This window comes from Sander lucioperca, chromosome 10, assembly GCF_008315115.2.
Source record: "Sander lucioperca isolate FBNREF2018 chromosome 10, SLUC_FBN_1.2, whole genome shotgun sequence".
Classification (NCBI taxonomy): Eukaryota; Metazoa; Chordata; class Actinopteri; order Perciformes; family Percidae; genus Sander; species Sander lucioperca.
The window spans coordinates 33,271,380-33,299,371 of NC_050182.1; the positions used below are offsets into that span (position 1 = coordinate 33,271,380).

The 27,992-nt window shown below is 40.4% G+C and overlaps 1 protein-coding gene and 1 long non-coding RNA gene across 4 annotated transcripts; both read right to left on the reverse strand.

The window, feature by feature from the left end:
• Positions 1-4,283: 4,283 nt before the first annotated feature.
• Positions 4,284-27,339, reverse strand: cabz01093075.1. 3 transcript variants are annotated; one of them, XM_031298626.2, is made up of 3 exons: positions 27,163-27,339; positions 22,056-22,133; positions 4,284-6,474 (listed from the first exon to the last, which is right to left on the reverse strand). In XM_031298626.2, exons 2-3 carry the CDS (start codon positions 22,121-22,123, stop codon positions 5,364-5,366), a joined length of 1,179 nt encoding a protein of 392 aa, XP_031154486.1. In that variant the 5' UTR covers positions 22,124-22,133; positions 27,163-27,339; the 3' UTR covers positions 4,284-5,363. The 3 variants fall into 3 exon arrangements, with proteins under 3 accessions (XP_031154486.1, XP_031154487.1, XP_035862417.1); XM_031298627.2 differs by lacking the exon at positions 22,056-22,133 and adding an exon at positions 9,432-9,509 and having other exon boundaries at positions 27,163-27,338; XM_036006524.1 differs by lacking the exon at positions 4,284-6,474 and adding an exon at positions 20,331-21,851 and having other exon boundaries at positions 27,163-27,336.
• On the reverse strand, positions 16,877-19,345 carry LOC118496133. The gene is made up of 3 exons (XR_004898597.1): positions 18,571-19,345; positions 18,434-18,517; positions 16,877-17,095 (listed from the first exon to the last, which is right to left on the reverse strand). It is a non-coding gene; the product is annotated as an uncharacterized LOC118496133 (long non-coding RNA).
• Positions 27,340-27,992: the final 653 nt, after the last annotated feature.

Genomic DNA, 27,992 nt, shown 5'->3' on the forward strand with positions numbered 1-27,992 from the left:
AGGCAGATTAAATTTCCTTAGCTGTTGCAGAAAGTATAACCTCTGCTGGGCCTTTTTCTGGACAGAGTCAATGTGGGGAGACCATTTTAGGTCCTGTGAGATGGTTGATGCATACAATACACCTTCTGACAGCACCCTCCATTATAAGTGAAGTAGGCTACTTCAGCTCACCTTGGCTTGCATCAAATCTCTCAGAGTGTCTGTTTAAAAGCTTGCATATAAACAGAAAAAAAAATCTTTGCCACAGTTCAGGGTGAGTCCATCCCACTCCTTAGTTTAGAGTTTTCAGTGTTGTTAGTTTCATACAGTCTATGGTTGAAACTTGTCTTAGAGTGGAATTAATCAAATTAAGTTAGGTATCTTACTTTCTGTTTTGGTGACTTAACCAAAGCTTTCATTATTATCAAAATATGCAACTAGAGGTAGCTCAACTAATGTTATTAGTCAGTTCCATGATCAGAAATAAATTGTGGATGTTACTGCAGTACTCTGGAACATTATTCTGGGGTCTCTTAGTTTTAAACTCTCGTTAAAAAGTCAATTAGTTAGTTTGTTTTGTCTGTTGTTGTCGGCTGGGCCGCAAGCAATGCGAGTCTAGCCCAAACGCGAAAGTCTGTCTGTCTGTCTCTGCTGAGTGAGTGAGTAAATTAGTGAGTGAGTGAGTGAGTGAGTGAGTGAGTGATGAAGTTACACCATTGGTCAGCGTGAGTGATGACGTTGGTCCAGTTGCAGCTTCCCCATTGGCCGTCAACATAATTGGAGCGACAGCGAATCATCCATGCTTGACTTTATGGCGCGTTCATGCCACCTCGGAATAACAGGGACCGCCCCCGTGATTACGTTGTTTTTCCGACTACCAGTGTTCACATGGTTAGTGTCGGTACACGATCCGTTCTGCCTGCACGATCCGTTCTGCACATGCGCAAGATAATACTGTTTTACGTATCCATACGACCTGCACGATCTGTTCCACGCTAGCCTATGGCTAGCCTCCACCGGGAAGCTAACGTTAGTTTAGCTAACAACCGCTAGCTGACAGCTAGATTCAGTCTAAAATAACGTTAACTCAAACGTAATGGGAAAAGCAGGCTACAGCTAAATTAAGACTTCACAGTAATAACAATAAAGACAAGTATTGAGTGATTGTATTTTAAATGAGCACAAGTAAAGTAGAACTGATGTAACAGCTGTTATATATGTTAGGTGTTTGTTATATATGTCAACGTTTATTTTCAAGTTTTATTTTGAGGGTCTTTTAAAGTTATTACATGCTGTCTCAGCTAGCAGTTAGCCGAATTAGCTGTTAGCTAAACTAACGTTAGCTTGCCTGTGGAGGCTAACGGCAGACCGCTACAATCAGCTAGCAGTTAGCCGAATTAGCTGTTAGCTAAACTAACGTTAGCTTGGCTGTCGACCGGAAGCGTGGAGCAGATCGTGCAGTGTCGTAAATCCTCGTACAACCGCGCATGCGCGAACATTTTGCGCATGTGCAGAACGGATCGTGCAGGCAGAACGGATCGTGTACCGACAGTTAGGATGGTCGGGATCATAGACTGTATATATTAATTATATATATTATATTATTATATAATTATACTAATATATGCAGTCTATGGTCGGGATGCGTGTTCTTCTTCTTCTGTTATATTGGCGTTTGGCATAACAACTTGTTGCATGACTGCCACCAACTGTTGGGCGTAGCCTAGAGCATCAGGTGTGTGAAAACCTGGTGAAAACATGGAGGCCACAATAATTTGCTGCTGTTTTCTTATTCGAGCATACAAACAGCACATCGTCAGGTGTTTGTGTTATCTGCAGGACAACGAACAGGAAAGGACATGGATAATGTGTTGTTTTTTTATACATAGGCCTATTTATGAATAATTTGAAACATGTTATGTCTGTGTATGTTTCTCAGCAGAGGCGTTTGTCCACAATAAACAGTTTATTGTCATTGAAATATGTTCAGTGAACCAAAGTCGCCTACATCAAACGTCAGTTGTCAACAACGCGTCACCAACTGGGAAACTCGGTTAGCAAAATCTGGCCCGAGTTTCCCACCTCTGATTCCGACAGGAAGGGACGTGAATGATGACGTTTTCACTCGGAAAAACGTTTTTCCGATGTCCATGAACGCACGGTTACTCCCAACTCGCGAGTGTGCGTAAAGTTAAAACTCTGATAAGATAAACCAGAGACGATTTAGAACATAGCCTATAGAGGATCTTTGGATAAACTACTAAATCATCTTTAAATAGAAACATATGAAAGTTATGATGCTGTGGGCGATCGAAGCAGAGAAGGAAAATAAACTAGCCACACTCAGCCCAACTTCTAATGTTCATCATACCAAAAATAATTCAGGTTTTTTTTTCTGCATTCAAAGGTGCACTCACGTTATCATATAACGTTAAAGTACGAACGTGCAAAGCATGGGCTGATAGTCACGGCTCGTTGAAGCGGAGACGAGACTAGCAGCTAGCATGCACTGCTGCGAGCTCTAGCCACAACCACTAGGCCTGAGCAGTTTGTGAACAGTTAGGCTACAAACAATGCAATTAATAATTGCACCATTATGGGTCAAGGTTATCATTATTGTACCTCGGCAAAGGTAGGTTAGGAAAAAGTTGCATGTGACAGCAACCTTAATAACAGTAAACACCGGTTTAATGCACCACCACCCGGCCAGCACGCAAAGTGAACTTGTGGACTGGGTCATACTGGCACAGAGACGCTGAGTGGACTGGGTATGTCATGCATTGAGAATGAACGAGCAGAGAAGTTGAAGGTGGAGCAGATTGAGGAGGACTTCGCGGTGCGGAACCACAGAATGATGATCAGATAGGTGGGTAATTTTTGCAAACTTACTGCGATAGTTGTGGTTGTAATTACAACCACAACTATCACAGTAAATCTCTGCAGACAGTGCAGAGGGGAACGTTAATGTTGCTAAGCAACGGAGCATTTTGTGTGTGTGTGTGTGTGTGTGTGAAACTGCAGCCGCTGTGGAGTTGGAATTGTTAATACATGTCGGTGTTGTCTGCATTTTCATTCTACTGTTAATTTATGTGGCTTAATATTGCTTGTTTACGCAATGTGGTATTGTCTGCTATTTTTGTTGAATTGTCGAGGTTTGTCTCTTTTTTGACTAATTATTCTAGCGAGGATACACTGTTCGGTTGTATAATTGATCATAACAGGCTGCAAATCCCCAAGCAATATTACCAGTGAGTCACTCCAAATAGATTCATAATCTGCCTCAATTACTTGTTAGATTTCTTACCATGACAAGCACATCCTCATGAATGAGGCTAGAGTCCACAGAACTGAAGTCACAAGGCTGCAGTAGAAAAATAAAATGTTGTGGATAAAGTTTAAAAAAGGGCCAAAATATAATCCTCAAATGAGACACATGCAAGAAATACAATAACAACATATCAGTGTTAAGAATAAAAACCAAAGACTATTTATTTGTGTTTTTTTATAATAATATTTTATTAAAAATAATATGACACATTAAACATAACTTCATCATTACAAAACTATATACTTGTGTTGGCACGTTCAGTCTCATATATCAGCATGATTGCTATGACAAAAAAAACAACAGATGCTACAATATGATGCTTCTCTTTAGAATAGAATAGAGACAAACATTTAAACAAATAATAATCACTTAAGATACCATGATACCCTTGATAATACTATAATCAAGTAACCGGTTCAATCCCCAGAACGGCAGGATAAAATCTGGGAGGGGAAAGTGAAAATCCACACTCATTACCACCACTGAGGTGCCCTTGAGCCAAGTCCCTTAATCCCAGTTGCTCCAGTGGAGCTGCTCAATGGCCAGCAGATCAGACTGTGGTTGTACTGGGCAGCTTCCAGGTGTGAATGTGTAACTGTGTGAATGTGATCAGGAGAGCATTGCTCTCAGTATACTCCCCCTGAATAAATAATTAAAGGTGAAAAATACTGGAAATATTGTATGAAGTAATTCAGCAATGGCTGCAATTAACAATTATTTTCATTGTCGATTAATCTGTTGATTATTTACTCGATTAATTGATTAGTTGTTTGGTCTATAAAATGACAGAAATGGTGAAAAATGTCGACCGGTGTTTTCCAAAGCCCCAGATGACGGCCTCAAATGTCTTGTTTTGTCAACAACTCAAAGATATTCAGTTTACCGTCATATAGGAGAATTTCACACGTCAAAGTCAGTTTATTACTGAAGGTTAGACCTTAGGGTGTGAAAACAGTTGCATGTCTTGGCTCTGAGGTTTTTTTCACCGAACATTTTTTTGGCATTTTGCCATTATGTGGGCTACAGTAAGGAAATGCCTTGAGAGAGAGGGGGGGTGACGTGCAACAAAGGTGGCCAACTTGAATCAAACCGAGGATGTTGCAGTTAGGATATGGTATGCATAATATCCACTTGGCTAGTCAGTCTGCATGATAGAATATAGAGTATAATGATTTCAAAATGACTTGTTTTCGTGAAATGCTGATTAATCTCATAAGAAATTTTTCAGAGATATTTCCAAAATTTGACAGCAAAATGCTAATTCGTGCACAGAGACTGCAAAGGTTAAACCGACAACATATACTTCCTCTTTTTTTCATGTTGTGGTTTTCTCTAGGTTGAGGTGAGTGCAAATCTGCTGTTACAGATGCTTCGAAACTTGCAATACTTAGGTTTCCAGCTGCACTGGGGACCTTTTGCTGTGCAAAAGCTTTGCTATTTCTTTTTAGCTATTAGCTATGTTTAGTTATTTGTTTCACTTCTCTTAATGGTGTTTGCCCTGCAAGGAACTGGTCAGCATCTGAGTTTGTCTCTCTCTAAAAAGGAGAAGACAACATTTATTTCAGGGCTATTTCTGACCTACTTTAAAATTCCAGATACAATCTGCTTCATCAACTCTGTTAAAGATCTTGCATATCCAGAACCATATTTACAGTACATTTCCATTGTACGTTTTTATGTAGGCTATAGAACTTATAAAAGTATAAAGATATACCTTTACATTTATACACGGTTACACTGTGTTTGCATGTTACTCTATTACAAAATCATACCATAAGATTTAAGATTCAGGCTTGTGTCTCTCAAGCTGACACATTGTCACATGTATTTTGTCATATTCTTACTTCTTCTTCTTATTTCCAAAACTCAAAATCAACCTAAAGCCAATTGTGAGTGAAAAATGAACTGAAGTCCTAAAATAGCCCATAAGAAGTGAGAATTAGCAAGAATTGCTTCTCATCTTGACTATTTGACTTCACAAGAAATGCCCTCATTGTGGAGAAGACCACACAGACAGAAATAACAACCCACCTTTATACAGTCTATGGAACACACTTTACACAGCAGTGCTCCTCTCGTCCAGGCTGGTGGTCTGTGAGTAGACTGACCCATTGATTATGTCCTGGGGTATGCAGACTTTGACCATCTGACACAGCCTGCAGGGAGCCCTGTTTATCAACCTTAGCAGGTGCCTCCTGAACTTCTCCCCAACAAACACATACAGGATGGGGTTGAGGCAGCTGTGAGAATAGGCAATGGCCTCAGTGACTTGTAAAGCCAATCTGATGGCTTTGCTGCTTTCACATTCTGTATAGATGTGCAATAGCTCCAGTGCTTTGAAGAAGGATGCAATGTTGTAGGGGATCCAGCAGCAGAAGAAAACAACTACCACTATGAGAACTAAATGGATGGCTTGTTTCTTGGATGACGGGCTGTACAGCAGTCTCCAGACAATCTGTGAGTAGCAGAAACCCATGATGACAACCGGGACAAATAGACCCAAAAAGTTCATTTTAAAAAGGCTGAAGATGCTCCAGATGTGAGAGTTGGATGAAGTGGTGTCGTCATTCGAAGTTGCTGTGGGATATACAGGGTAGCAGAAAAACTGAGTCCTATTAGTATTCACAACAGGCTGCTCTTTGAGGAAGATAATGTCAGGTAAAGAAGCCAAAAATCCAGCCACCCATGTAACAGCCGCTGTGATCATTCCAAAGGACCTTGTCCGTACTCTCATAGCGTAAACGGCATGTACTATAGCCAAGTACCGGTCAATGCTCATTAGAGTGATGAAAAAGATCCCACAGTAAAAAACAATATTATAAATACCAAGGACCGCTTTGCACATAGCATCCCCAAACAGCCACTGGTCCCGTGCTTGGTGGGCTAGGAAAGGAAGGGTACACACCAAGAGAAGGTCAGCAACAGCCAAGTTTAGGAGGCACACGTCGGTCATGCTGCGGAGTCGCACGCCACAAGCAATGACCCAGATGACCAAAGAGTTACCCAGAAGGCCCAGGAGGAAGAAACTGGCGTAGAGGGTGGGAATAAAATTGGCCTCATAACGCTCATACACACACCTCCCGAAGTCACCCTCAGGGTAGTCATAGTAACTGTAGTATTCTGGGAGGCTTACAGTGATGCTATTGGTGAAGGGTGCTGTAGTAGACCTGGTAAGAAACAGACAGAGGAACAAACCAGCAAGGGGAAATGAATGATTAGGATGTTCCAATTATTTCAGGTCAGTGTATTGGATCTACCACAATCTTGCTTAACATAGCTGTTGGGAGTACAATACAAATTGAAACCTTTTAAAGGAACATGCCGACTTATTGAGACTTTAGCTTATTCACCGTAACCCCCAGAATTGTTACTCTTTCTGACGGCTCCACCGGTAGCTTAGCCTAGCACAGATCCTGAAGGTAATCGGCTCCAACTAGCCTACTGCTCAGAATAAGTGACAAAATAACGCCAACATGTTCCTATTTACATGTTGTGATTTGTATAGACCCTTTGCAAACACGTGACCACAAGCATGTGACGACACCATGACGGACGGCGGAAGCACATGCTAAACAGTAGTAGACGAGCGGAAAGTTTCATAGTTTCAATCAGTTTGAAATACATAACACTAAATAAACTGTATTTATGGCTTTATGGCTTCTTCTATTGAACAACAAGTTGTCGTGCCGTTATCGGTCGAGGTAGGGCATCTGGTAGGTGCTCACAAAGAGCAGTATTTGGAGAAGTTGGAGATAGCAGGATTGGATACCGACCCTTAATTCTTTCTCCCTCCGTTTTCATGGACCTCATTAAATCGCCAAGGCTGCCCGACTTCAGTCCACACGATCTGTACCACTATGTGGTAAACGGGGTATCCCCATATACTGGTGCTGATCTCAAAGCTTTTAAAAGTCTGGATGCTTACCAGTTCTTTGTAGCTGGTTGGGTTACAGGTATGCCATGCTACGCTAACGGCGGGGCGAGGTACCTCATAATGGCAAAGATAAGACATCAATCTAGGGTTTATTTTGTATTAACATCTATTCTTTACTTAAGTAAAGATTTATATAACACGTAGCCCATATTTTTAGAGGACGTGGTCGGTCGTGGCTACCCACATACCCGTTGTTCACTGGGTGTGCCAATGCAACTTCCTAATGGATGCATGAACACATCACAACTCTGGTAAGTGCAGTCATTAATTATCTATCACACGTTAATCCATGCAGTAAATCACGGAGTGTATATGATCAGTAGTAACCACACATAATTGTAACATCTTGCCATCTTCTTATCTGTATCTTATATTCACTGTGTAGCCTATGTTAAGATTTGACCGGTGGATATTACGACGCAATGGGCAGCAGCTAGTGAGCAGTCCAAAGCTAGCTGCAGCTAGCTCGTCAGCTAGCTGGGGTCGGAGCTCCGCAGACCCGCATTTAACTCATTTCTTTGGCCTTTTTGAAGCTAGTTTCCATGCCATGTCATCTTTAATTTAACCAATATTTTTTGTTAAGTTAAATAATCAAGGGAATGGCTTTATTTTTTGGATATGTAGCTAGGTCAGTGAATAACCGATGTTAGCTAGTTATGTGGGTCATCATCGGGTTGGTCCTGTTAGCAGGAACAGCTGGTTAGCACGGCAGCTAGCTGGTTGAGGATAATTTTATTTATCACTCATTTAAAACAGAAAGGCAATACATACGCATGCTTGTGTTGGTGAGGATTACTCTGCAGATTGTGAATGTGAGAATACAAACACGAACGAAAACGTACGAGTTTAGCTTGCCGTTCATAATTCGCGCGAGTGGAGCGTGACATCACGTGCAAAGGGTCTATAGTCACAGCGTGTACAAATAACAAGGGAGACACAGCCATCTTCTAACCGTATGCATACTGAGAACTATATTCTCAGAAAGGCGAAGCACTGCTACTTCTGCTTCTTGGGGCGGAGTGATATGCTTGCAGCACCTGAGAAGCCCCGGACATAGAGTAAAAATTTTTCGCTTTTCTGAGAATATAGTTCCCAGTTTATATACGGTTAGAAGATGGCTATGTCTCATGTGACCTTGTTATTTGTACATGCTGTGACTATGCAAATCACAACATGTAAACAGGAACATATTGGCGTTATTTTGTCACTTATTCGGAGCAGTAGGCTAATTGGAACCAATTACCTTCAGGATTTGTGCTAGGCTAAGCTACCGGTGGAGCCGTTGGAAAGAGTTACAACACGCACAGAGATAAGAAGGGTATGTATGGACTTATCTAACTCTGGGGGATACAGTGAATAAGCTAAAGTCCCAATAAGTCGGTGTGTTCCTTTAAAGCAAAACTCTCGCCAAAATGCAACCTAGGGTCTTTTTGTGAATGTACCTGAGTCAAACTTTCGTTTAAAAGCATATTTAGGACGAAATCGCTACTTTTAAGATTTACCGAATTTTCGTTTTTCGGTCAAATGGCCTTTTGAATGGGAGTGCTAGGGGCACTTTTATGCTAGCCTCAAAATAGCTTATTTACACTAAGAAGGCTCGACACAACATGAAACTTTGCTCAGTATCACCAGGGGCTCTACATCTTAACGAAAGCATTGACAACATTGTTTGTGTACCCAGAGTTTATTAAAAAGAAAGGTTTTGAACAACTCACCATAGCTCTTGTTGTTTCCGGCCGCAGCCATTTTATCAGTATTTATCGGTAAATCTTAAAAGTGGCGATTCCGTCCTAAATATGCTTTTAAACGAAAGTTTGACTCGGGTAAATTCACAAAAAGACCCTAGGTTGCATTTTGGCGAGAGTTACGCTTTAAGTAAGATAAGCTGCACTGTTAAACAAAAGCAACAACAACAATGTAGTTTTGTTCTTGCAGTCCAATTCAGAAATGCATGTCAGTAAAATAGATGGTAGGGCAAAATACATATTAGAAATAAACTACTAGATTGAAACTGAAATGCTTAGCTAGCTGGTATAAAAGGTCATATACTAGGCTTGAAGTAAAGTGCAACAGTGGAAGCTAGGGAGGCACAGACTGAAAAAGAAGCCTCATAGAGTTTATGACAAAGTGATTTAAGCATTAAAGAACAAAATATAGTGGTATGTGTGTAAACTGTAGGTTTAATCGTACCTTGGTAAGTCTTCTGGATTGTCATTTGTTCCACTTAAAGCAACAACAGCAGGGACGGTTGTAGCCATGGCGAGCTTCCTGGAAAAAAAAAAGAAAAGAAAACATGACCTACTTTCTACAACAGAGCCACACAGATCAGATTTCTTTTTACAATTTAAACACAGAGTAACATTCAGGAGTTAACCCCCTCCCCCCAGAACTCTAAAATCCCTGTGATTGGCCAGGATGCACCTTCTGGGTGGGCAGACTGAAACTTTAAAATAATCTCTTAACTGAGAAATCATGGCTTTTTAGCCTTGGCTTTTCGCTTGCTGCTGTTTTGTTTTGCTTTTTTGCCTTAGGTTTTTTTAAATTTGTAAATATAACAATTTACGGAAAATATTGTTAAAGCTTGTGTCATGTCGTGTCCCCCCCCCCCACTGGTTGTGAATGGTTGGTGCCCCTGGGCACTGGCCCAAGTGCATTTATGGATAATCCGGGCATGGGTGCACGACTATACATTTGGTCAATGTTTTCTTTCTTTCATTCCAATTTCGGGTCTGTCAGTCACAGTGAAAACTGGGGACATTTCCGGGGACAACTCCAGCTGGGGACAAGTCACCGAAAGCGGGGACTGTCCCCGGAAACCGGGGACGTCTGGTCACCCTAGCTAACCCTGGATTTTCACCAAATGCGTAACGGCTGCGGACCGGCTCCGCTGCGTATCGGCTCCGTGCTCCGCCGTCCGTCAATACCCACCAGGTCCGGATTTGTTGCGGTACGGCTGCGGCCATTACTGACAGCTGAAGTCACGAGGACCCACTAGATCTTGCGAATTCAGGTAAAATAGAACCACAAAACCAACAACAGTTTGTTTCTATCCAGAGGAGTAGAGGGGAAACAACTCTGTGCTGTGTTTTCAAGGTGTAGTGCAGGGAAATATGATCCGCCGTGAGCATGGTGTATTTTATTTTGAAAATTAACCGGATGTTTTATTTTGTTTCTCTGCTCGACTACCCTGTCCTGTATGGAACGCCAAAAGGGTCACATTTCGTCACAATTCGCACGGTGTTTTGAACGACGTTTGTGGCGCCACCTGGCGTTTATTAAACGCAACTACACGTCTAATAAACGCCACCTGCCGTTTATTAAACGCCACCACGCGTGTGACGTCACCAGGCGTTTAATAAACGCCACCAGATGCTTATTAGACACCTGGTGGCGTTTTGATAATCAACTCCGCCCTGTGGCTTTCACAGCCAATAGATTTGAACTCTAATCACCCAATCAGTAAAGAAGGAGGTCAGGCAACACTAATCAAGCATAGATCTCCTTTGCAGCTTGTTTGAGTAGCCCAAAGAAATGCACAACTTTGTAGTATGTTAGTTTTGTATTGCCAGACATCAGTAGGCACTTGGTGCTCATACTTTATTTAATTAATCAATCCAAATCATCCTCCCAAAAATGTAATAAAAAGTGGTGAGGAGCTATTTTCATTATTACCTGCTTAAATTTAATAAGCGCTGTCACACTAAGAACCTAATGGCATCACATCTGCCTTTTATTGTACATTTTATCTGGGTCTATTGTTAAAAGGGTTTCAAATATGGTGATATTTAATTGCTGCAAATACAGGTCTATTACTACAAGACCAAGAGAGGGGTTAACATGAAGAGTAAGCAGATTTTCAAAAATACTGTACTCTTAATTCAACTACTAGGAACCAAAGGGTAGCTTACCAGAAAATCTGACAACTCTGAAAATCTTGACAAAAAGGATTAATAGTTTCTGTAAAGTGCATGCAACAAGCAAACCTAAATAAGTTTACTTATTTACTACAAAAGAATGCTAGTTTGGTACAATCTTAGACAGTCACAGCTGTCTTGCATACAGTTATATCTCAATAAAAACTAAATTAAAATTATAATGGCAGAATAGGTCACTATATATATATATTATTATATATAATATATATTATTTCCTCTACTTTCATATCTTTATGCAAAAAACACCCACCAGCGCTCTATCTAAAGCAACTAAATTAAACATACGTGTCTCATACTTCATTTGACCTTTCAGGAGACTTACCTTGACACAGGAACAGTAGGTGTCAGATCCCTCAACACATTCAAATACTATGGTTTATGATCTTGACTCAATTGGACATTAAGTTATAATAATAAATCATTAAGCATTTTAATTTATTTTTATTCCATGCATTACTAAAAATATTAAGCTGAAAAATGTACTGACAAACACAAAAGCATGACATAAAAATGAGATTTATTAAATAACATCAAAAATTCAGCAACAGGTGAAGTAGTCCTTTGTGCATAGTTTCTGGTATATATTTATAAGGACCACGTGACATCACAGTGCTTTGCTGTCACCATTTTTGCGTCTGGTCAAAGCTAGAGGACCTACGTCATATCAACCACAACAGCTAGAGGAGACGGATACGCGATACACACAAGAGAATACGCGGAACAAATAGTTTTTGTCGTAATGTTAACCAGCTGTTAGCCCTTAACGAACAACTTGCTACACTGTTGATAATTGATGACTAGCATGTCCTGTTATCACATACTGGACATTAGTTTTTCTTCAAGTGCCATATGTTGGTGTCATTCACCTATCCTGCAACAGTGTATTGATGGGCATCTGTACTCATGATATACTCCAGTGTATGGGGATGAATTATGTACAAGTTAATGTTAAACGTGTCAGGAAAAGTAAGTTTGGGCTGACGTAGGACTGGGCGATTTATATATAAATTTTAGAGTATCGTTCAATATGTTTGATGTTGAGATGGAAAACAATATGCAAGGTCCAGTGGAGGTGAGTTAAACAGGAATGGTTCAGGAGGTTCTTTTCTTGACTGCCATGCAGGGCTGCGATGGAGAGTTGACAGTCAAGTGACACCTTTCAAAACAATGGATGACACCGCAGCCTCCTCGGGAAAAGTGGAACTGGATCAGCACTGTTTCGGAGAATGTGATCTCCCTTACAGGAAGTTGTAGATGGAGCGGATGAGGGGAGTCACTAGGGTACAGAGAGAGAAGATGACATTAGTGGAAGTGACAGACATTCAAAGTTCACTTCCGTACAAGCAACAGAAGATATCTGTCATTCCATCCACTCAAACTTAGAAAATAGAGAAATCCCTGTTCTCTTGTAAGTTTCTGTCTGTATGGAGTATATGGTGGAGGACAGATCCCTGTGCCCCAGAGTACCTGTGACTGGCTGATTTTGAAACAAAGATAAATGAGCATACATGAGGAAAAATTATCTGCGTTTGTTTTCTTTGATCCTGTCACTGCCGTGCAGTCGATACACTGTCTAACATTTGGCGCTGTGCGGGCAACTTTCCATTATATCGTTCATAATTCAAACAATGCTCGGCTAGAAGTTTTCATTCTTTGATTTTCTTTTACTGCTGATTCGTGTAAACAGCTGGTAGCGCATCTGCTGCTCATGTTACAACCCAACGTGGAGACTGCAGTGCACACAAAGACTAGAGTGTCAAGCACACCTTTTTCTTAACTTAAGTCACACATTTTAGATAAGGGAATTTATTTAGTTAAAGTACAAAAATAATATGAAAACACATTTATGGTGTATTAAAAAAATAAACACAAGTGAGGCCAGTATAAATAACTCCCTCTTTTTTATGACACACTAAATATGTTGCCTCAATATAGCTTTCAGAGTATGCTATTGTTACCTCTGCTTAGGTTTCAATAAAATAAATGCATAAATCCTTTTGACATGTAAACCTGAATAGTTATCTGTGGGCCCACACTCACACATTCATACTCAGCAATCAAAATACAAACAAAAAAACCCTGTTGCAGCGAGGAGGCCTAAAACTGTGACGGCCGTTTCACTTGTTTACACAACCAATACAATAAAATGCACGTGCAATATAGTACTCACGAATCCTAGCCAAGGGGATATATGAAAAAGGCGAACTTGGCGATGGCAGCAGGCAGAGCACCGGAGAAACCACAGCAGGAAGATCACCAGAACAGAAAACAGCAGCGACAGTCTACATCACACCAGCAGGATGGAAAATCGCTCTGTGTGGTCCCAAGGAGCTTCCCCGATCCTCTCTCTTTCACAGTCACAAATGTCCGTCTCCTGAATCAAATACATTATCTGAGCAAGCAGGTCCATCCACTATTTCACGGCGAATTATCGGTAGTTTGTCTCAATTATTTCACATGCAAAGCTACCAGTAGGCTACAAAAGCAATGCTAATGGAAATTGTGCTAACTAACGCTAACAGCTATTCACAGTTAGTGACACAATAGATGGTTTCATACTACAACCAGGGTCCAAATTTAACTTTTTCGTCCACCAGCCAAATGGCATGTCAATGTTCACATTTCACCAGCCACTTAATAGAGTACCATTGTTTTTTTGGCTGGTGAGTGTAGCAAATCTACCAGCCACTTGCATATTTTACCAGCATTTGCCTACTGATGTCTGGCAATACAAAACTAACATACTACAAAGTTGTGCATTTCTTTGGGCTACTCAAACAAGCTGCAAAGGAGATCTATGCTTGATTAGTGTTGCCTGACCTCCTTCTTTACTGATTGGGTGATTAGAGTTCAAATCTATTGGCTGTGAAAGCCACAGGGCGGAGTTGATTATCAAAACGCCACCAGGTGTCTAATAAGCATCTGGTGGCGTTTATTAAACGCCTGGTGACGTCACACGCGTGGTGGCGTTTAATAAACGGCAGGTGGCGTTTATTAGACGTGTAGTGGCGTTTAATAAACGCCAGGTGGCGCCACAAACGTCGTTCAAAACGCCGTGCGAATTGTGACGAAATGTGACCCTTTTGGCGTTCCATAGTCCCGCACTATCTGCCGTGTGCCGAATTGCTGCGGAGCTTTCCGGCTTCCGGCAAAAAGCTCTGCGTATCTGCTCCGGAGGGCTGCGGATCGCCGGAGCTGTGCCGGAGTCGGAACGCAGCCGTTCCGCAGTCAGTGGAAATACACACATTGACTTTAATGGAAACCTAATGACTCCGCCGCCGTTCCAGACCGGATCCGCAGACGTTCTGCAACCGGTGGAATTTGGGGGTAATGGGTATCGTAGCTTCCCGGCCCCGGCAAGTATGAAGAAGGAAACATGGAGGACCACACATATTCAAAATCCAAATTTCAGGAACAGGAGTCTTCTTCTTCGCCCAGAAAAAGAAAAAGGATATTGAAAAGAGCAAGAGACCGGCTTTTTGAAGTGTGAAGGCTACCGTTGCTGTAATACGTACTTTGAACTGCGTGGCGCGAGAGAGTTGATTGTGATATATGATCTCAACGCTAGATGGGAGAAATTCCTACACATTGGACCTTTTAAACACAGTTTTAATGTTTTTGAGTTTTATTGCAATGTTGATATGGTAAGTCCACATTCAATAATCGGTTTGTTTTCCATTAATGGTAAAAAAAAAAAAAAAAAATCTAATCCAGTGAATTTCTGTGATTTATTTAAATCCGTTTTTATGCATAGATTTATTTTTTCTAAGAACCATTTTTTATTGATAATAAACAGGTAAACTTTCAATAATAGTACAGGTTTAGACTTTTAAAAACATCACAAAACCTTATACCTCCCAAATACAGAACAAACATCCCCACCCTATATATCTTATTAAAAAATGTTTTTGTGTGTGTGTGTGTGACTGCAGCCGCTTTGGAGTTTGTATTGTTAATACATGTCGGTGTTGTCTGCATTTTTATTCTACTGTTGATTTATGTGGCTTAATATTGCTTGTTTACGCAATGTGGTATTGTCTGCTATTTTTGTTGAATTGTCGAGGTTTGTCTCTTTTTTGACTAATTATTCTAGCGAGGATACACTGTTCGGTTGTATAATTGATCATAACAGGCTGCAAATCCCCAAGCAATATTACCAGTGAGTCACTCCAAATAGATTCATAATCTGCCTCAATTACTTGTTAGATTTCTTACCATGACAAGCACATCCTCATGAATGAGGCTAGAGTCCACAGAACTGAAATCACAAGGCTGCAGTAGAAAAATAAAATGTTGTGGATAAAGTTTAAAAAAGGGCCAAAATATAATCCTCAAATGGAGATTCACGCAAAAAATACAATAGCAACATATCCGTGTTAAGAATAAAAACCAAACAATTTATTTGTGTTTCTTATAATAATATTTTATTAAAAATAATGACACATTAAACATAACCTTACAAAAATATATGCTTGTGTTGGCACGTTCAGTCACATATATCAGCATGATTCCTATGACAAAAAAAACAACAACAAATGCTACAATATGATGCTTCTCTTTAGAATAGAATAGAGACATAAACATTTAAACAAATAATCACTTAAGATACCATGATACCCTTGATAATACTATAATCAAGTAACTGGTTCAATCCCCAGAACGGCAAGATAAAATCTGGGAGGGGAAAGTGAAAATCCACACTCATTACCACCACTGAGGTGCCCTTGAGCCAAGTCCCTTAGTCCCAGTTGCTCCAGTGGAGCTGCTCAATGGCCAGCAGATCAGACTGTGGTTGTACTGGGCAGCTTCCAGGTGTGAATGTGTAACTGTGTGAATATGATCAGGAGAGCATTGCTCTCAGTATCAGTCCCTCCAGGATTTCGCGGCCTTTTTTATAGATTGTTGCCTGCCAAAATGCCTGATTTCGCGGGAGCTTTTGTAAAACATTGCGATAAAAGTTGCGAGTTTGTTTTTTTTGTATAGTTGCAAGTTTTTTTTTTTGTATAGTTCTTTAAAAATAAAAAGGTAACTTGTTTTGGCGATAATAAAACTACTCTGGGCATGAGTTTTCCTAGTAACCTTACCAAAAAGGCTCAGGATGCTGCAAATGTTGGTATAATATGAAAATGGCTGGTGGATTTAAGACAAAAAATAATAATTTATTGAATGAATCAAAGTTGAACATATGTGTCAGTGGGTTATTTATCTTTATATTGTTAGTTAATTTCCTAACCTGGCCGGGGACACATTCATACAGTTTGATAAAGTACTGACTTTAACTTATCATTGCACTAACAATAACGAGCGCAGCTGTCCTCAATTTAGGTCATCGTCTCATCTCCGTTTTTTCCTGCATCCACCGTGTGTGTTTGTGTGTGTGTGCGGGCGTCAGTCGCAGGGGGAACGGAGCAGCAGCCCCACCCGCTGCAGACAGCCGACAGCCTGGATTGAAACAGCAGCAACTTCAGCGACTTTTAAATCGTTATAGTCTACATTGATGTTAAAATGTATACAGGTTGGCAGGACGGTCTGAAATGTTTCTCTGTACGTTTTGTTGGTAAATGTGAGATGTTCGAGTCACACACACGTCTCGTCTTCATATCACAAACAAGGAAATGATCAGCCCGTTCTCACTCCCGCTTGGTCATTGGCTCTCAGAGTGCACGTGGGACTGCTGGGATTGGTTGAAATTGCGGGAAACTTCAGGTTACTGGTCAAATTTGTGAAAAAGTTGCAGTGATTGGTCAAAATTGCGAGTCACACCAAATTCGCGGTGATTGGTTGAATTCGCGTGAATTGGCGCGATCGTGACATTGCGAAATCCTGGAGGGACTGAATAAAGGTGAAAAATACTGGAAATATTGTATGATGTAATTCAGCAATGGCTGTAATTAACAATTATTTTCATTGTCGATTAATCTGTTGATTATTTACTCGATTAATCGATTAGTTGTTTGGTCTATAAAATGACAGAAATGGTGAAAAATGTCGACCGGTGTTTTCCAAAGCCCAAGAGCACTGCCTCAAATGTCTTGTTTTGTCAACAACTCAGTTTACCGTCATATAGGAGTGAAGAAACTATAGATAATATTCACTGGAGTTGAGCCGGATACTCGGCTGAAACGAGTATCCGGTATGGATAAAGCACTTTTGCCGAGTACGAGTATTATACAAGTAATACGAGTCAATATCTGTGCTCGGATTGAATAAAAATCCTCTTTGGGTAGTTGACTGTGTCTGCGTTCTGTGATAGGCTAGTCGTCACAGCGCCCCTCCCCTACACTGTCTCTCCCTCAGTCACTCAGGTTTGCGGGTCTTTTCCGTTAACGTTTAGGGTTTTTTCAGCTTCAGGTTTGTTTTTTACTTCGGTTTGTAGTACTTACTTATTAACCAGTAGAGTTCTGGTAAACGTGGGGTTTGTTCAGACGTGGTGCTTGGTAGAATGCGACTCGCGTTGCGTTTCTGCCTGTCGGAGATTTTTTTTCTTTTTTAAACCGTCAGCTGGCTCTAAACAGATCTGAAAAACAGCGTCGGACTATTTGATCCGTAGAACACAGTCCCCCCCGCCCCCCTCTCTCTCTTTCTCTCTCTCTCTCTCTCTCTCTCTCTCTCTCTCTCTCTCTCTGTCTCTCTCTTACTCACTCACACACACACACACACACACACACACACACACACACACACACCTGGTGTGGAAATAAAAAAAATAAAAAATCACACTGATCATAAAAAAATTAAAAGTTAAAAAAAGAAAGTTATGTTGAGTATGAAAACTCTTGTTCATTACATTTTACTTCATAATTGCAACCGCATGTGTTGTATTCATTGTTGCAAAACTTGTTCTGTATATAGTTTGTTATTGTGATCAAAACCATTGATCTGAAGCTCAATGCTGATGCTGTCATGTAAATAGTTTTCTAATCAGCAATAAATATAACAATTTCTGATCAACCCATATCAATTGCATGCTTAAAATAACATACCAGTTAAAGCCCCACCCATTTCAAGACAACCCGACCCACTTCCGGGTTAAATCCCACCCACTTCCGGGTTAGGCCCCGCCCAGTCCGAGTACAGATACAGATACAGATAATTCATATGGTTAACAGATACAGATACAGATAATGCTGTACTCGCTCATCCCTAATATTCACATTTAAGAAGCTGAAATCAGATAATTTTTAGTTTTTTTCATAAAGATTGACTCCAACCAATTATCCATTATCAAAATAGGTGGCGATTACTGTAACAGTTGACAGCAAATCGATTCATTTTTGCAGTTCTAAATTCAGCCAATGAAAATTTAGAAACTGCCCCACCTGGAAAATATGGTTAGTTTTACTGACTGCACTAGCACTTAGAGGTCACTTTGTCAATTCAGGTGAATTTCCGACCAGAATACTACTGTCATTAATGAGAATGTGTACTTTTAAAGGGGCACTTCACCAATTTTACACGTCAAAGTCAGTTTATTACTGAAGGTTAAACCTTACGGTGTGAAAACAGTTGCATGTCTTGGCTCTATAGAAATTCATTTATGCATCCAGGTAATTGGATGAGTTTTTTTTTTTTTCACTGAATATTTTTTGCCACTTTGCCATTATGTTTTTTGGCATTTTGCCATTATGTGGGCTACAGTAAGGAGATGCCTTGAGAGAGAGGGGGGGTGACGTGCAACAAAGGTGGCCAACTTAAATCAAACCGAGGATGTTGCAGTTAGGATATGGTATGCATAATATCCACTTGGCTAGTCAGTCTGCATGATAGAATATAGAGTATAATGATTTCAAAATGACTTGTTTTTGTGAAATGCTGATTAAGCTCATAAGAAATTTTTCAGCGATATTTCCAAAATTTGACAGCAAAATGCTAATTCGTGCACAGAGACTGCAAAGGTTAAACCGACAACATATACTTCCTCTTTTTTTCATGTTGTGGTTTTCTCTAGGTTGAGGTGAGTGCAAATCTGCTGTTACCGATGCTTCGAAACTTGCAATACTTAGGTTTCCAGCTGCACTGGGGACCTTTTGCTGTGCAAAAACTTTGCTATTTCTTTTTAGCTATTAGCTATGTTTAGTTATTTGTTTCACTTCTCTTAAACAGTCCCTCCAGGATTTCGCGGCCTTTTTTTGAGATTGTTGCGGGCCAAAATGCATGATTTTGCGGGAGCTTTTGTAAAAATTGCGATAAAAGTTGTAAAAAAGTTTTTTTTGTATAGTTCTTTAAAAATAAAAAGGTAACTTGTTTTGGGGAGAATAAAACTACTCTGGGCTGAGTATAAAACTACTCTGGGCTTACCAAAAAGGCTCAGGATGCTACAAATATTGGTATAATATTAAATCTTTACATTGTTAGTTAATTTCCTAATCTGGACTGGGACACACATTCATACGGTTTGATAAAGTACTTATTGGACTTTAACTTATCATTGCACTTACAATAACAAGCGTAGCTGTCCTCAATTTAGGTCATCCAGTACGTCTCATCTCCGGTTTTTCCTGCATCCACCGTGTGTGATTGTGTGTGTGTGTGTGTGTGTGTGTGTGTGTTTGTGTTTGTGTTTGTGTGTGTGTGTGTGTGTGTGTGTGTTTCAGTCGCGGGGGGAACTGAGCAGCCCCGCCCGCTGCAGAGAGCCGACAGGAAACAGCAGCCGCTTTCAGCGACTTTATAGTGAAAAAATGTTACAGCGTACATTGATGTTAAAATGTATACAGGTTGGCAGGACGGTCTGAAATGTTTTGCACGGTCTTTCGCTGTACGTTTTGTTGGGAAATGTGAGATGTTCGAGTCACACAAGTCTCGTCTTACAAGGAAATGAATTTGGCGACGTATGTGTGAAGTCAACCCGTTCTCACTCCCGCTTGGTCATTGGCTCTCAGAGTCACATACTGATGCAAAGTCTGGCACGTGGGACTGCTGGGATTGGTTGAAGTCGCGGGAAACTCCGGTTATTGGTCAAATTTGCGGAAAAGTTGCGGTGATTGGTCAAAATTGCGAGTTGCACCAAAGTTGCGGTGATTGGTTGAATTTGCGTGAATTGTTGCGATCGCGACATTGCGAAATCCTGGAGGGACTGCTTAATGGTGTTTGTCCTGCAAGGAACTGGTCAGCATCTGAGTTTGTCTCTCTCTAAAAAAGAGAAGACAAAATGTATTTCCGGAACCATATTTACAGTACATTTCCATTGTACGTTCTTATGTAGTCTATAGAACTTATAACAGTGTAAAGATATATACCTTTACATTTATACACGGTTACACTGTGTTTGCATGTTACTATATTACAAAATCATACCATAAGATTTAAGATTCAGGCTTGTGTCTCTCAAGCTGACACATTGTCACATGTATTTTGTCATATTCTTACATTTCCAAAACTCAAAATCAACCTAAAGCAAATTGTGAGTGAAAAATTAACTGAAGTCCTAAAATTGCCCATAAGTGAGAATTAGCAAGAATTGCTTCTCAACTTGACTATTTGACTTCACAAGAAATGCCCTCATTGTGGAGAAGACCACACAGACAGAAATAACAACCTACCTTTATACAGTCTATGGAACACACTTTACACAGCAGTGCTCCTCTCGTCCATGCTGGTGGTCTGTGAGTAGACTGACCCATTGATTATGTCCTGGGGTATGCAGACTTTGACCATCTGACACAGCCTGCAGGGAGCCCTGTTTATCAACCTTAGCAGGTGCCTCCTGAACTTCTCCCCAACAAACACATACAGGATGGGGTTGAGGCAGCTGTGAGAATAGGCAATGGCCTCAGTGACTTGTAAAGCCAATCTGATGGCTTTGCTGCTTTCACATTCTGTATAGATGTGCAATAGCTCCAGTGCTTTGAAGAAGGATGCAATGTTGTAGGGGATCCAGCAGCAGAAGAAAACAACTACCACTATGAGAACTAAACGGATGGCTTGTTTCTTGGATGACGGGCTGTACAGCAGTCTCCAGACAATCTGTGAGTAGCAGAAACCCATGATGACAACCGGGACAAATAGACCCAAAAAGTTCATTTTAAAAAGGCTGAAGATGCTCCAGATGTGAGAGTTGGATGAAGTGGTGTCGTCATTCGAAGTTGCTGTGGGATATACAGGGTAGCAGAAAAACTGAGTCCTATTAGTATTCACAACAGGCTGCTCTTTGAGGAAGATCATGTCAGGTAAAGAAGCCAAAAATCCAGCCACCCATGTAACAGCCGCTGCGATCATTCCAAAGGACCTTGTCCGTACTCTCATAGCGTAAACGGCATGTACTATAGCCAAGTACCGGTCAATGCTCATTAGAGTGATGAAAAAGATCCCACAGTAAAAAACAATATTATAAATACCAAGGACCGCTTTGCACATAGCATCCCCAAACAGCCACTGGTCCCGTGCTTGGTGGGCTAGGAAGGGAAGGGTACACACCAAGAGAAGGTCAGCAACAGCCAAGTTTAGGAGGCACACGTCGGTCATGCTGCGGAGTCGCACGCCACAAGCAATGACCCAGATGACCAAAGAGTTACCCAGAAGGCCCAGGAGGAAGAAACTGGCATAGAGGGTGGGAATAAAATTGGCCCCATAACGCTCATACACACACCTCCCGAAGTCACCCTCAGGGTAGTCATAGTAACTGTAGTATTCTGGGAGGCTTACAGTGATGCTATTGGTGAAGGTTGCTGTAGTAGACCTGGTAAGAAACAGACAGAGGAACAAAACCGGCAAGGGGAAATGAATGATTAGGATGTTCCAATTATTTCAGGTCAGTGTATTGGATCTACCACAATCTTGCTTAACATAGCTGTTGGGAGTACAATACAAATTGAAACCTTTTAAGTAAGATAAGCTGCACTGTTAAACAAAAGCAACAACAACAATGTAGTTTTGTTCTTACCTTGGTAAGTCTTCTGGATTCTTATTTATTCCACTTAAAGCAATAACAGCAGGGACGGTTGTAGCCATGGCGAGCTTCCTGGAAAAAAATAATATAAAAATAAATAAAAAATTTTTTAATCTTAAACGGTTCAAATGTTATGAAAGGGGGCGTGGCCTCAGTAAGTGGGCATGGTTAAAGTATAGGGGGCGGCTCAGTATCACATGTTGACCACACATAAGTTTCATGTAAATCGGATGATGTTTGTCATATAAGGCGCATTTCCTGTTGCCAGCGGGGGGCGCTATGACCAAAAGTCAATATTGGCCTGTAGATGTCCTCTGACCTGGGCCCTTGCAATCGTGAGAAATTTCGGGCAGATACGACAACGTACACTCAAGTTACAACAATTTCTTTGTTCATCGCTAAACACTCAAAATGGCCGCCATGCCCACACCGTTTGACGAAAAGTTTTTCTTTTAATAACTTTTCATCTTTAAGGTGTTGAGATGGTACAGACCAAATTTAAAGACCGCCAGATGAAATCTCTAGGAGGAGTTCGTTAAAGTATAGCACCTTGACTTTTAGGCCTACTTCCTGTTGACACTAGGGGGCGCTATGACTTTAAGTAAATATCGGCCTTTATTTGTCCTCCGGGTTGGACTTTTATGAATCCTGAAAAGTTTCGAGCCAATTGGACAATGTACACTCAAGTTACACCCAATTCCTGTTTTGATGGCGAAACGCACAAAATGGCCGCCCCGCCATGCCCACGCCCTATGACGAAAAGTTTTTCTTTTAACAACTTTTCATCTTTAATGTCTTAAGATGGCACAGACCGAATTTGAAGTTGATCGGATGAAATCTCTAGGAGACAAAACCCTCATTAACTTGCTTAAACCCTGGTGCCTTTTATATTTTGTAACTTCAATTTGGCAATTCAGAACTAAGGTTTTGTACCTGTTGATTTGACTTGCTGCTTCTCAGGTAGTGGTCATCTCACCTGTTTATCAGTGGCCTGTACTACGAAGCAAGATTTGGCGTTGACGAGGTAACTTCAGGTTCAACCCAGGGTTTTGTGTATCACAATGGTGGATTACTTGTTACCGGGTTAAATCACTGAACACCTAACCTGCTCAGGAGCAGATTATGTTGGAGATTAGAGATCAACCGGTGTTAAAAGCACCGCCTACTGACCAATCAATACTCGATGATAACGGCATCACCATTCTTAGAAGATTCGGTGGCGCTCGGTACGCGGAGAGAGAGAGGTGCACTCAAAAAAGTTAAAACATTTAGAGACCGATAACCCCATTAACATTCCCCGATGGGTATTTTTATGAAAGATATAGATTTTCAGCGGAGGGAATTACGTATCTTTGTCGGCTTCTTGAGCCGTGTGTTGCCAATGCACACATCGGTTTGAATTATGTTTTCATATTTTTTTTATTTTCTCTCACGATCGCTTACCATTGCCAGGATTGCAACTGAAATAAAAGCCTAAAGCAACAACAGTTTATGGAAAGCAAAAGTGTAATTATGGTCAGATCTTGTGCCTGACTGATGGGGAAGTGATCAGTGTAGTCTAATATATTGTAGTGGGTGTACTGTACTGTATATTGGCCAGAATCTTCCTTTGGGGGAGGAGGGGTCCATATCATAGTGGGGGGTTAAAATAACACAATTCTCGATGCCGATTTCGATACCATGGTAAAAAAAAGGATTTTCTAAGATTCCATGTACTTTAACTTGAAACATGAACTTCTTTATTAAAATTAGAATATTAGAAAAACATCAAAATGTCATAACAAGACATACAAAACATGTGCAATAGAGCATAGAACAACACAATAAAGTGCAATTATGCTCATAGTGCAACAACTAGTGTCTCCAGACACATTCCAGACATCTTTTCAAAAGGTACTGTGCAAAAACAACAACAGTGTTTCTAACAGTTGCGTGACCAGAGATGTTACAAACCCCGGGTAAATATTTCACATGTATTTGAAAGATGGAGACAGCGCCCAAAAGGATGCAGAGTTGGCTAATTTCCTCCTGAACAGGTAGCTAAGCATTAGCTTCAGGCTAATTTATCATGGCTACAAGGGAAGGGACGGGCATTTTATGTCTTTTCCACATTTGTGTACTCACAATTATATAGCTAGAGTACCCGAGTTGGTTACTCGCAAAAACAATTGAGACACTGCCAGTAAAGTGATCTCGACAGGTCCTAGCTAACGCCGCCATGCTAACCCGGCTAACGGCTAACGTTACCAGAGGACCAGGCAAGCGGCCTGGTTGTTTACAATGTATAGCCTGTTGAGTGGCCAGAGTTTGCAGTGAACATGCCGTGTTTTAGGTCTGGTAGAATCTATCTCAGACTCTCTCCATTGACTCTGGTTCATAGTTTTTTGAAAGATATGTACCGGAAATTGAAGGGCGTGACTTTGGCCACTTGTTCGTGACCTCCTTTTTCTGAATGTATCGACTGGAACACTGAAGCATATACTGACCCCATCAGTTCCGGAAGAGGCACAGCACCGACACTGCTAACACTGGCAGGTCACTAACGGTGCCTACGATGCTTCTAAAAATGGGCGTCTTCGGTGTTTTGTCATTTTAGAACCGGAAAGTGTAGGTAGTATCGGTTCTCATGACATCCCTAATGGAAGGTATGTTGTTACGTGTTATTGGGCATTTTTAAGTGGGTATATGGAAATCCTGGAGCTTTCTTAGTGGGTATACTGCGTATACCTGCGTATCACGTAGACTACACCACTGGAAGTGATATTGATAAGCGTTGTGATTTACGCATAACAGCGTCAGCTTTTTTGCCAGCTTTCCTTCCTGCGTTTTGCCTGTAAAACCGTGTCTGTGTTCTTCATATTTATGTAGAATTATAGTTTGCTCTTCTTATGTAAAATATGCGGCTCTGGTAGATGTTTGTGATTGGTCACGCTGTTCAAACACCGCCTCTTTTATGTGAACGCGTGCGTCGCTGGATTGGGAATCTCAGGGTTGATTGAACTAGTTGTTAACCACCGTCGTGACACAGTTTATGCGGGACCGCGGGTGTCAGTCCAGGGCATGTTGATCTTGATTCGTAGTACAGGCCTCAGGTCTCATACCAACCTACCAATAGATAACTGCAACATCCCTTTTCCTCTTGTCTTGTTTGTAAAATGTTGTTATTGTAGTGTTTAATACTTGTAACTGTAGTATATTTAATAAATGTGTTTGTAAGCAGAGAAGAAAACGTGTTGGTGTTTTTGCATGCTTGCATCTCAGTCATTAAAGACCTATGCCACTAAATCATAAGCTTTACAACAATCATAATTATTGATAATGTCATTTCCCTTTGTCACAATTTAATGATTCTGCAAAGGCGTGGTCACCTGTAGATTATGTTTTGCAACTGCGTAGTCCATCGTTTGTGCACATATAACAGTTTGTAGTCAAATTTACAAATCTTTAGTTTTTTTTTTGTTTGGCCAACAAAAACCAAACCACACAGACATTTTAGCCCATATACATGTGTGATAGTACAGCATATGAAGGGTTTTTTATGGTGTATCTTTTACCAGTACATAGGTGTATATTAAGTGTCTGAAGAATCAAAACATTGGGCAGAATGTGCAAAAGTTATTAAATGATGCACGGGGAAGATATTGTCCTGGGTATGCCTGCTAAATGTGATTCAGAAGAAAAGATTATTCTGGATAAAAAAATGAAAAAAAAAAAAAAAAAACATTATTCTGGATAAAAGTCTCTCTTATAGACCAAGGAAATATAAGATATATAATTATAATAATAATAATACATTTTATTTATAGGCGCCTTTCAAAGCACTCAAGGTCGCCTTACAAGAAAAATCTATGTACTAAGTTAAAAACAATATAAAGATCGTTCATAAAAGGTACAGGGCATATTTACAAAGCAATAAAAATCAGACCAGCAATTGATGTGAACATATGTAAAGTGATCAAAGAGAATAAGCCAGTTTAAAAAGGTGAGTTTTTAGATGAGTTTTGAAACTGGAAAGAGACTCAGTGTTGCGGATATTCGGTGGAAGGGAGTTCCAGATGAAGGGGGCTGTATAGTAAGGTAATCCTACTGCTTTAAGTTCTTTTTGATTTCTAGCTTTAGTTAGACACTTGATGACAGTAATGCTGTTCCTGCACAGTTTCTGGTTCGCTATTTTGTAGGATTCCAATAGATGGTTATCTCCGTACTGTGCTGTCCATCAAATGCTGTTCCATTGGTTGTAGAATTGACTGATGACCATCATCAATGCATCTTTTCTACACAGCAATTTTGAACAAATCGAAGATGCAGTGGGATGAGAATTCCTGTAACACTTTCTATGATGCCCAAATCTATAATGCATTATAAACATGACCACTGAGAGTAACTTATAATCACATTATTATGCATTATAACAGTGATCATGTTTTATAAAAGATTAGTACAGGTATAGTATAGTAAGTATAGTACACTAGGACCCTTGCGAGAATCATGATGCTTGACCTTACAAATAGCTATGAAAGACTTTATAATGTATTATTAAACAATCCATAATTGTTATTAAGCATTAGGAATATTTGAGTTCTTAAAAAAACTATAATTATACAGTGCTGTAAGCAGATTATAATGCATTATAAGTATTTTTACAATGCATTATAGACACAGGCGTCGTAGGAAATGCTACCAAATTTCCTCTCCAAGGGACCCATACAGGACATAGGGTAGGGAAATGTCCTGAGACTGTAAGTTATTTGGAAACTTAACTGAAAGTAGTTATTCTTCCTTTCTCTTATTGAGTTCCTTTTAAAATGCAGACTCAATATAGCCATCACCGTGTCTTTAAGAGCCATTAGTAGGATAAAGTGCATTACACATTGAATTCAAATACTTGAAATATATTGTGTTATAAACCTAATAGCCACAACTAAACCTATTGTAATAGCTGGACTAATAATGACCTCATGTCTAGAATGACTCAGAGCTACAGTTTAGTTAGGGGCAGTGGTAGTCAATTCATTTCAACACCTGCTGAGCTTTTTATCCAATAACAATTGTACAGATATGTCACATAAAGCATGTTAATGTAAAAACAGACAAACTTTACCTGCCAGCACTGATAACAAGATAGCTGATAGTTGTATTTCTTCTGGATCACAAGATGCTGATGTAGACGGCTAGATCAAATCAATTATCAGCAATGCACCCAAGCTCATTATGTATTGTGTACGAGAAATGACAATTGGTTTCCACACCACGAAATACGCAAGGCGTGCAAAATACACCTACCCCTACCCAAACTTAGGGTGGGCTTGTGGGCTTGCATGTGAGACGTAGGGCTTGTTACTTCCTGCAAATGCTTTCGAAACGTTCATGTTAAAGACCACAGCGACAGTGACTGCGGATTATATTCACGGAACCACAAGTCCACATATGCAAGCTTCACAAGATGCAGTGTGACTCGGACCAGGCCTGTAGGCACACATTGACTGCAGCTTGCAGAGCTCTGCGTACATGTTTGTGGTTTTATGCGTTGCAGAATACCAGCCATCACTGCAGTCTATTTAGTTATATCAAAACAGCACAGTGTATAGGAAGCAAATTACTTTCTCTTTGTAGGAAAAAGTTCAGACTAATATCTAAAGCGCAAATTGAGATGTGACATCACATTTTCCAGATCTTAACATGTTTATGCATTATTTTGATTCAGTCAGTAGCTAAATTGTAGGCCCCGATGACTATACACCGGCTCCTTAGTCAAATATGTTTTTGTTATGACACAGGGATTCTACTCTGCACACTTCTTGTCAAATACTTAGAAGCTGCCAAGAATGACTGTGTAAAAAAGATTCATAGTGATGCAATGCTGTCAAGATGCCACGATTGTCTACACACGCATGCCAGAACGGTTTAAACTTACAGATCAATGGCCTGAAA